We start from the raw sequence: 11,379 nt of genomic DNA, 5'->3' as shown, positions 1-11,379 counted from the left end.
TCACTGTCTATAGGACAGAGGTCTGAACCCTCCCCCCACCCCCGAGTGCAAGCTCTGGCAACAGAGTCATCTGCACCACCCCGAAGACCAACACAGGCGAGGAGAAGGGCGTCCATTTCTCCTCCGATAGTACAACAGCTACTAGATGCTATAGCACAACCCACAACAGCCAGCATCGATCCTGCCCACGTTCCCTCAACAAGCGAGGGAATGTGTCATTACCTAATGAGCTTTTTGCCCAGACTGAACCTACTTACCCAACCGTACCAGGCCACATTCCAATTGGAAATGCAAACAATAATAAGGAATTTAGAAATTCAGCAGGAGCGAGAACGTTGGACACCGGCTCCCCCGCGAGGCAGCCAACACCCTCAACCACCCTTTCTCCAAGACATCAATGACCCTGTAATGGATCCGGGCACCGAGGGAGTCGGCACAACACTTGGTGAGGGTTTGGGCGCAGCCCGTTTATTCAGCAAAAACAGTCCTCAGCCGCACCACTCCGGGTGCGCTGGCAAGAAGGGTCCGTATAAATAATAACAATAACAATTATGACACTCTGCAGTCGCTCGCTCCACAGCCCGCCCTTTCGGCACACTGGTTCTGCTGCTGCTCCTACTGCCTCTGGTCACCAACTGTCACACCCGGTGTCACTGCCCCGCCAGGGAAAACAAACACACAGGTTAAAGCCAACTGATGAGGTCCTAATTGGCATCAGCCGATGTCAATCAGGACCCCATCTACACTCCACCAACAGTCCCACAGCGCCCTCTGCAGGCTGGACAAGGCATGCTTCCCACAGACCCCATGCTATAACACTATCAACCTTTTCAATAACAAATGTTTTGTCTCTGTGGTTATCCAAGAAAAGCCCACCCCCTCAGCTGATATTTGTTTTGATTTATGTTTAAAGTTGTAAATAGTAGTAGTAACCAAATAAGTTTTGGTTACATTTTAGAAATAGGCATAGAAAAAGTGTTCATTTAGTTCAGTTCAGCTTAGTTCATTTAGTTTTCATTCATTCATTTATGTTTTAATTTAGTTCTTCAATAAAACACTTGTTACCTTTATTTATTATGGTATTGCTCATTGCATGTCCTATAATAGTGAAATCATTCTAATTACCTCAGTGTAAGTAGCAAGCCGCTGTTTTGGTTCAATGGAAGAACAGTCATTTGTCTGCCTGGTAAGGTCGAGTCCAACTATGAAAAGAAGATGATCCATTGATTAAGCGCTCAGTACTGCATGTGTCTTCCTTGATCTAGACGCAGTTCAGCTACAAGACAGTGTTCTCTCCTTCTCTGATTTATTGGGTGAATCCACATTCGACGTTGTCTCTGGGCGTTTACGAGCAACAGATAAAGAGCTATTCTTTTCGAGAATAGAAAAAAGGGCTTTTCTTCTTCGACCTAAAAAAACAACGACAATACAACAATAAATGATTTAACCACGTTACTTTTATTTAGGAAATGCGATTAGACAAGTGGTGTAATCTAAACTATTTACAGTTATGTTACATAAGAAAAAAATATAAATAAATAGTTGTCCTACACAGTCTATTTTCTTCATGATCTACATGCAGTTTTATAATTAAACAAATTACAGAGCAGCCTACTTACCGATTTGTAACATCTCAAAGTTAATCTCGTTGAAGATATTGCGGAAAGACAAACTCACAGCACTTCTGATTCACCACAGACTGAACTTGCGCCTATACTGTAATGCATAGTGCAAAATAAGGTGGAGCTCGGGGAGCTATAGCTCCCCTAGTGGTGACATGAGCTCCCCTGGAAACATGGTTTGTGAAATTTTGGGGGAGCTCTAAAATATTGATATGATAGCCAAATAAATGCTATTTTGGTCATGGTTTTTCTCAAAGGTGTAAAATAAGGGGGGAAAATAATATATAAATAATAATAATAATAACGAAAAAAAAGACTTTTCCGCGCTAGCCTAGAGCCGCTCGGGGCGTGGGGGCGCTGTCTGTCTGCAGGCATCCACTACCCACTCACGAGCTTGTTTACTACGTGCGTTAAAAAACTGTCACCTGCGCGCCATTGTTGATGACAGTGAAAAGAAGAAGAAAAGATGTCGAAAAGAAGAAAGCAACTCACCTTGGGCGATTTCTATCCAAAGAAGTCTAAACAGAATGATGAAGAGGAAAATCCCCGGGTAGAACGATTCTCTCGCCCCGCTGTCAGCGGGAGTTTCATCCAGGAAGCGGTTCTCTGAGCAGCAGCGGGGGGGGGGGGGAGATAGAATACGAAAAGCATATTTTTCAATGTCGCTCAAAACCGCACAGCAGGGGGGGGGGGGGGACCCGCCTTTCTTAAATCAATAACTATTTTTAACTTCGATTTCGATAATAATAGTCCACGAGTGAAGTGATCAAAATCATAAGGACAACATACTAATCTTTAAATGGAGTCTGTAGGTTATACCGTTACCGAGTTATGAATTCATAATGCTTATGAATATGATTTTGGGAAATCCTTAACGGTTTTCATTGATTTTCGAGATTTTTCGAGAAATCACTAACGGGGGGACACACGTCTCCCGTGGCTGTTCTCAAAGAATAGTTGCTTAGGCTGTACTCTATGCAGGGATGCCAAAAGCCTTCTCCTCACTGATAAAGTTGGAACGCACTTGTCAGAAGAGTGGATGAACGGGGACGTAACCAGTAATAGACAGAACAACTTGCGTAAGAAAATCTACAAGCACCGGGATAGTGAGGCGCACAAAAGGGCAGTTGAACTGGCAGAAACAAGACAAAAAGAAATAATGCCAAACAGGATTCTCTGTATCAACGCAAAGTTGTTCGAGGAAACATCAATCGCGTTCAGATCCGCCTATATGGTAGCCAAGGAAAGGATGGCTTTTTAAAAAACTTCCACCCGTCACCCTTAAATCAGGTCATCGCCTGTCCACATCATGGGCTCCTGGACGTAGAGCAAAGGCAGCTGAACCCAGGCCTCTGTGGTCGCTTCTGTGTTAAGGTAAGACCCGCTTTATAGACTTGGCTTCTGCTGTGTTGTAGGCCTATGGATTGCTGTGTTATAATGAGAAGGGCTATGTGCATGGTTGTGTTGTGTAGGGCAGTGTTTAGGCTTGGTATGTGGCGTTGCGTCGCCCTCGCATGATGTGCGGCTCCCCCGCACACCGTGATTTAATTCGCACACTGACTGTATGTAATGTCCCCATTCTAATGTAAATTAGATAGTTCTCGATAAGCACACCTCTGAAAACCTGTAGAACAGAAAACCCGCGCCACGGAGGTAAGGCAGCAAACACGCATCTGGTGAGGATGACGCAGTAAAAAGCAAAAGTTCAAAAGTTCAGCCGCGCACAGGTAAGGTAAGGCAAGGTAAGGTCGGTGGTGGATTTTAGGCGTAAGGACTTTGAAGTCAATTCTAAATGACACAGGCAGCCAGTGCAGAGCAGTTAAGGCTGGAGTGAGAAGCTCTCTCCTAGTCTTGAATTAGATGGAGCCTCTCTATAGACTTCTTCACTAATCATCTTAGAGAAATATGTTTTTATTGCTGCGCATTGCTTATTATAGTCAGATATTGCGTCCTTGTAAATGCCACATTGAACCTGTAAGTTACTTTTCCTCCACTGCCTTTCTGCCTACCTGCACAATCTCTTAAACTCTTTGAGTTGTTTAACCTTGGAGATGTTTTCTCACGTGACCTATCACGTGAGCCACACTGTTTAGAACACTAGACATAATATTGTTAAAGCCATCCACCTTTTCATTAAGCGAACAGGATCAAAGCAATGCATGGATCAAAAGAACTTTCTGTGAGATTTCTGTGAATTTAAGTTCTGCCGAGTCATCTAGAAATTGCTTTTGCACTATAATACTTTCTTTGTTTTCCTTGGCAGAGTCAAAGTAGTATTAAAAAACACTCAGAAGCCCCGCGGTGGTGTAGCGGTCTACGCACTGGCCGCTAGTGCATGCTGCCCACCGGGGCCGGGGTTCGTATCCCGGCTCGCCAGATCCAGATATGGCCGAGGCACAAGGGAAGCGGCATATTGGCCGGCCGCTTCCGAGGGGGGTATAGGAGTATTTCTGGACTAGGATCCGTCGCGCAACACCGCCCCCTGGGTGCCGGAATAACGGTACTGGGCTCGAGGAGCCAGTCAGCCTAGTCTGCCTGGCGCCCTCCTCTGGGACTGCCGGCCACGGGGTCGTGCGGCGGATCCTATGCAATAGGCAGGGGATAATTGGATGCTAAGTTGGGTTAAATTGGCTACCAAATTGGGTGAAAAAGGGATAAAATCTGAAAAACAAATGTAAAAAAAAAAAAAAAAACACTCAGAAATGGTCAGAGATAGGGATGTTAGGTACTGAAAGATTTACGATATGCAGCCCTCGTGGCAGCACCAAATCTAGCCAGTTACCATGTTGGTGAGGAGGTTGAGTAGGAGTGACATGTTAGATTAGATCAGGGGTGCTCACACTTTTTGGAACCAAGATCTACTTTTCAAGTAGCCAGTCTGCCAAGATCTACCAGTCTAGTTTCAACATCGCAAACTTACATGCACGTACTACAAACACACACACACACACACACAGTTCCCAGCCTGCATAGTAAACTCACAATACACTTTCCCTCTCTCTGTCACACAGCCACAGGAGAAGACCATCACAAACCCTCCCTCTTTGCTATTCTCGCTCACACACATTCACACACACACACACACACACACACACACACACACACATTTGCCAGTCTGCATAGGGAGCCATAGCACAAACCCTCCCTCTCTCTCTCCCTCTCTCTCTCTCACTCTCTTACACACACACACACACACACACACACACACACACACACACACACACACACACACACACACACACACTCACTTTCTCTCACTCACACACTGACAGCCAGTCTGCAGTACCATAGCCAACTACTGATCCAACAAACAGAAAAGTAAACCAGATACAAAACAGGTAGTTCCCTAGTTTGAAAGGAGGAAATAAATGCATTTCTCTACCTTAGTGGGAGACCTGGCACTGGGAGGAGGCAGCTAGTTTCTAATAGTCAGGGCTGTAGGAGCTGGTTGCAAGGTATCATCAGCCACTGTGGATCTGTCATCGAAAAGGCAATCTGCAGCCTCGAGAAACTTTTTTCACAATTTCGCCGTCTTTGAATGACTTCTTGTGTTTAACAAGAACGTGACTGACGCGATAAGAAGCTATCGTTGCAGCCGTACGTTTTCGCTCTTTTGCCACATTTCCCTTCTTCGAAATAGCCATCGTAGATTTGCTGATCAGACAGACGCATTTCCAATATCACATCGTGTAAAAAAGTCCTCCTCCCATTCTGGATGGAAGTTATACGTTATTGGTTTCTTACTTGGTCCAGCTTCCCCACTCATTTGTATAGCCTTTATTTTGTATTATATAGTAAATAGTAGAAATTGGAAGGCTAACTAGGTAATTAGTCTCGCCGGTATTTTGTAGTTGGTGCTGTTGACTGCGCATGCGTGGTGAACCGCGTGTTAGGTGTAGGTGAAAAGATCAGATCTCAGACTGGCTTACCTGTACGTCAATCAAGTGGCAAAAGCCATAGTGAGGATGGATGATAGGCGAACTTTTTTTTTCTTTTTCTTTTTTTTCTTTTTTTCTCTTTTTGTTCAATGCCATGCGATCTACCCATACTACCTTTGCGATCGACCGCGCGATCGACGTATTGGGCACCCCTGGATTAGATCATAGCTGTCAAGTAAGCCTATGAATTCAATAGTTTTGGTATCACTTTTTTTGTTTATATGAATATTAAAATCTCCATTTAAAATGATCTGGTCATATCTAGTGACAGCAATAGATAGACTAGTTCCGTGAGATCTGATAGAAATAGTGATAGTTGCTGCCAGGGGTCATAGATCTAGGGACAAGGCTACCGCTGGTATTTTGAGTTCAGCAGATTGACTACTGCAGGGAAGAAGCTGTTATTTAGCCTGCTGGTGCTGGAGCCTATACTCCTGTACAGCCTCTCATGTGGGAGGAGGGCAGTCCCTGTGACTGGGGTGAGAGGTGTCTTCAATGATGCCTCCGCAGACACAGCTTTTCATGGAGGCCGTCGATAGCAGGTAGTTGCGCACCGGTGATGTACTGGGCAATTTTCACCATCTATTGCAGGGCCTTCCGGTCAGAGGCAGAGAAGCTGCCATATCACATGTGTCCTCCTGTCTCCCCAGGAAGTATAGATGCTGCTGCGCATTCCTTCATGGCCACAATTTACCCATCTTCTAATATTTACTTCTAGCATGTGCACAGCATGTGCTAATGCACCATGTCACAAAGCAAAGGTCGTCTCGCACTGTTTTCATGAACATGACATTGAGTTCAGTGTTCTTCAGTGGCCTACTCAGTCACTAGATCTGAGTCCAATAGATCGACTTTGGGATGTGGAGGAACGGGAGATTCACAGCTTGAAAGTGCATATGAAAAACCTGCAGGATGCAAGTCATCATGGACCAGAACCTAAAAGGAATGTTTCCAACATCTTGTGGAATCAATGTATTAGTACAGTGTTCCTAATGAAGTGTTCAGTCAGTGTATCCTATCTGTAAGGCTTTTGTAATCTTAATTTACCCTTCATCGTTTGTGTCTCTACCTTTGTCTATTACACAGATCCACCTCACAACCCAGCTACCATGTCCGATCCAGATATGGTGGCAGTGAAGCTGGAGGACTGCAGTCAAACACTGGAACTCAATGTGGTAGTGATGGAGGAGGAGGAAGAAGAAGTGATGGTGAAAGAGGAGGAGGGACAGCACGAAGTTGTGGAGAAAGATCTCATGGCTGAAGAAGAGGAAGGAGGAGAGGATGTAGTGGAGATAGATAGCGAGTTGGATGGTAAGTCAATGTTATGAATTTGGCTAATTTTAAAATGTATTTATTGTACAACTCCTAGTCAATGCTCTATGGTGTTTATAGTGTACTACTGTAAAAGTCAATACTTGCTTAGTCTGACAGTGCTTCTTTGGTCTCTTCCATTATGGTGAAGTGAGTGTTAAACTCAAGTCTTAGATTGCCAGAGGGAATGTAGAATCGTTAGTGAACAAGTTTGATTTAAATCCTATAGAACAAAGGATGATTCAGAGGCTCCCTACTAGTCTCGCCAAATGTAATGAACACAAACGAGTTATAGACGGAATACTCTTAAGCGCTGTGGCCACCAACAAGAGCACCTCACTAGACTCATAGGGTGCATTCACACCTAGATCGTTGTTCAGAAACTGGGAGCGTTTCACCCCTAGATCGGTTCGTTTGGGCATAATGTGAACACAGCAATCGCACTCTGTTCCAGAACAAATCAACCGGCCTGAGAGAGCCTAGAGAGGGTGGTCTCTCTCAGCCCTCTTGCAATCGTTCCACGGAGCGATTTGTTTGCAGTGAGAATGCAAGTTGCCCACAAACCGATACAACTCAATTGCTGTACCCTGCACTTTCGAAACGTCAACACACAATGATCGTCGATAGCAGGTAGTTGCGCACCGGTGATGTACTGGGCAATTTTCACCATCTATTGCAGGGCCTTCCGGTCAGAGGCAGAGGAGCTGCCATATCACATGTGTCCTCCTGTCATCCCAGGAAGTTTAGATGCTGCTGCGCATTCCTTCATGGCCACAATTTACCCATCTTCTAATATTTACTTCTAGCATGTGCACAGCATGTGCTAATGCACCATGTCACAAAGCAAAGGTCGTCTCGCACTGTTTTCATGAACATGACAATGAGTTCAGTGTTCTTCAGTGGCCTACTCAGTCACTAGATCTGAGTCCAATAGATCGACTTTGGGATGTGGAGGAACGGGAGATTCACAGCTTGAAAGTGCATATGAAAAACCTGCAGGATGCAAGTCATCATGGACCAGAACCTAAAAGGAATGTTTCCAACATCTTGTGGAATCAATGTATTAGTACAGTGTTCCTAATGAAGTGTTCAGTCAGTGTATCCTATCTGTAAGGCTTTTGTAATCTTAATTTACCCTTCATCGTTTGTGTCTCTACCTTTGTCTATTACACAGATCCACCTCACAACCCAGCTACCATGTCCGATCCAGATATGGTGGCAGTGAAGCTGGAGGACTGCAGTCAAACACTGGAACTCAATGTGGTAATGAAAGAGGAGGAGGAAGAAGAAGTGATGGTGAAAGAGGAGGAGGGACAGCACGAAGTTGTGGAGAAAGATCTCATGGCTGAAGAAGAAGAAGGAGGAGAGGATGTAGTGGAGATAGATAGCGAGTTGGATGGTAAGTCAATGTTATGAATTTGGCAAATTTTAAAATGTATTTATTGTACAACTCCTAGTCAATGCTCTATGGTGTTTATAGTGTACTACTGTAACAGTCAATACTTGCTTATTCTGACAGTGCTTCTTTGGTCTCTTCCATTATGGTGAAGTGAGTGTTAAACTCCAGTCTTAGATTGCCAGAGGGAATGTAGAATCGTTAGTGAACAAGTTTGATTTAAATCCTATAGAACAAAGGATGATTCAGAGGCTCCCTACTAGTCTCGCCAAATGTAATGAACACAAACGAGTTATAGACGGAATACTCTTAAGCGCTGTGGCCACCAACAAGAGCACCTCACTAGACTCATAGGGTGCATTCACACCTAGATCGTTGTTCAGAAACTGGGAGCGTTTCACCCCTAGATCGGTTCGTTTGGGCATAATGTGAACACAGCAATCGCACTCTGTTCCAGAACAAATCAACCGGCCTGAGAGAGCCTAGAGAGGGTGGTCTCAGCCCTCTTGCAATCGTTCCACGGAGCGATTTGTTTGCAGTGAGAATGCAAGTTGCCCACAAACCGATACAACTCAATTGCTGTACCCTGCACTTTCGAAACGTCAACACACAATGATCGTCGATAGCAGGTAGTTGCGCACCGGTGATGTACTGGGCAATTTTCACCATCTATTGCAGGGCCTTCCGGTCAGAGGCAGAGAAGCTGCCATATCACATGTGTCCTCCTGTCTCCCCAGGAAGTATAGATGCTGCTGCGCATTCCTTCATGGCCACAATTTACCCATCTTCTAATATTTACTTCTAGCATGTGCACAGCATGTGCTAATGCACCATGTCACAAAGCAAAGGTCGTCTCGCACTGTTTTCATGAACATGACATTGAGTTCAGTGTTCTTCAGTGGCCTACTCAGTCACTAGATCTGAGTCCAATAGATCGACTTTGGGATGTGGAGGAACGGGAGATTCACAGCTTGAAAGTGCATATGAAAAACCTGCAGGATGTAAGTCATCATGGACCAGAACCTAAAAGGAATGTTTCCAACATCTTGTGGAATCAATGTATTAGTACAGTGTTCCTAATGAAGTGTTCAGTCAGTGTATCCTATCTGTAAGGCTTTTGTAATCTTAATTTACCCTTCATCGTTTGTGTCTCTACCTTTGTCTATTACACAGATCCACCTCACAACCCAGCTACCATGGCCGATCCAGATATGGTGGCAGTGAAGCTGGAGGACTGCAGTCAAACACTGGAACTCAATGTGGTGGAGGAGGAGGAGGAGGAAGAAGAAGTGATGGTGAAAGAGGAGGAGGGACAGCACGAAGTTGTGGAGAAAGATCTCATGGCTGAAGAAGAGGAAGGAGGAGAGGATGTAGTGGAGATAGATAGCGAGTTGGATGGTAAGTCAATGTTATGAATTTGGCTAATTTTAAAATGTATTTATTGTACAACTCCTAGTCAATGCTCTATGGTGTTTATAGTGTACTACTGTAACAGTCAATACTTGCTTATTCTGACAGTGCTTCTTTGGTCTCTTCCATTATGGTGAAGTGAGTGTTAAACTCAAGTCTTAGATTGCCAGAGGGAATGTAGAATCGTTAGTGAACAAGTTTGATTTAAATCCTATAGAACAAAGGATGATTCAGAGGCTCCCTACTAGTCTCGCCAAATGTAATGAACACAAACGAGTTATAGACGGAATACTCTTAAGCGCTGTGGCCACCAACAAGAGCACCTCACTAGACTCATAGGGTGCATTCACACCTAGATCGTTGTTCAGAAACTGGGAGCGTTTCACCCCTAGATCGGTTCGTTTGGGCATAATGTGAACACAGCAATCGCACTCTGTTCCAGAACAAATCAACCGGCCTGAGAGAGCCTAGAGAGGGTGGTCTCAGCCCTCTTGCAATCGTTCCACGGAGCGATTTGTTTGCAGTGAGAATGCAAGTTGCCCACAAACCGATACAACTCAATTGCTGTACCCTGCACTTTCGAAACGTCAACACACAATGATCGTCGATAGCAGGTAGTTGCGCACCGGTGATGTACTGGGCAATTTTCACCATCTATTGCAGGGCCTTCCGGTCAGAGGCAGAGGAGCTGCCATATCACATGTGTCCTCCTGTCTCCCCAGGAAGTATAGATGCTGCTGCGCATTCCTTCATGGCCACAATTTACCCATCTTCTAATATTTACTTCTAGCATGTGCACAGCATGTGCTAATGCACCATGTCACAAAGCAAAGGTCGTCTCGCACTGTTTTCATGAACATGACAATGAGTTCAGTGTTCTTCAGTGGCCTACTCAGTCACTAGATCTGAGTCCAATAGATCGACTTTGGGATGTGGAGGAATGGGAGATTCACAGCTTGAAAGTGCATATGAAAAACCTGCAGGATGCAAGTCATCATGGACCAGAACCTAAAAGGAATGTTTCCAACATCTTGTGGAATCAATGTATTAGTACAGTGTTCCTAATGAAGTGTTCAGTCAGTGTATCCTATCTGTAAGGCTTTTGTAATCTTAATTTACCCTTCATCGTTTGTGTCTCTACCTTTGTCTATTACACAGATCCACCTCACAACCCAGCTACCATGGCCGATCCAGATATGATGGCAGTGAAGCTGGAGGACTGCAGTCAAACACTGGAACTCAATGTGGTGGAGGAGGAGGAGGAGGAAGAAGAAGTGATGGTGAAAGAGGAGGAGGGACAGCACGAAGTTGTGGAGAAAGATCTCATGGCTGAAGAAGAGGAAGGAGGAGAGGATGTAGTGGAGATAGATAGCGAGTTGGATGGTAAGTCAATGTTATGAATTTGGCTAATTTTAAAATGTATTTATTGTACAACTCCTAGTCAATGCTCTATGGTGTTTATAGTGTACTACTGTAACAGTCAATACTTGCTTAGTCTGACAGTGCTTCTTTGGTCTCTTCCATTATGGTGAAGTGAGTGTTAAACTCAAGTCTTAGATTGCCAGAGGGAATGTAGAATCGTTAGTGAACAAGTTTGATTTAAATCCTATAGAACAAAGGATGATTCAGAGGCTCCCTACTAGTCTCGCCAAATGTAATGAACACAAACGAGTTATAGACGGAATACTCTTAAGCGCTGTGG

At 44.5% G+C, this 11,379-nt stretch overlaps 1 protein-coding gene across 1 annotated transcript; it reads left to right on the top strand.

Moving 5' to 3' along the window:
* Positions 1–348: 348 nt before the first annotated feature.
* Positions 349–10,148, top strand: LOC308165349 (uncharacterized protein; the record flags this gene model as incomplete). The annotated part of the gene is made up of 5 exons (XM_080539507.1): positions 349–445; positions 6,647–6,871; positions 8,046–8,270; positions 9,441–9,665; positions 10,120–10,148. Exons 1-5 carry the CDS (start codon positions 409–411, stop codon positions 10,146–10,148), a joined length of 741 nt encoding a protein of 246 aa, XP_080395633.1. The 5' UTR covers positions 349–408.
* Positions 10,149–11,379: the final 1,231 nt, after the last annotated feature.

The sequence above is a fragment of the Nansenia antarctica genome (genome assembly GCF_963989245.1).
Source record: "Nansenia antarctica genome assembly, chromosome: 9".
NCBI classification, from domain to species: domain Eukaryota; kingdom Metazoa; phylum Chordata; class Actinopteri; order Argentiniformes; family Microstomatidae; genus Nansenia; species Nansenia antarctica.
The sequence above is the reverse complement of the archived record's forward strand: the minus strand, read 5'-3'. Positions and strand labels throughout refer to the sequence as shown.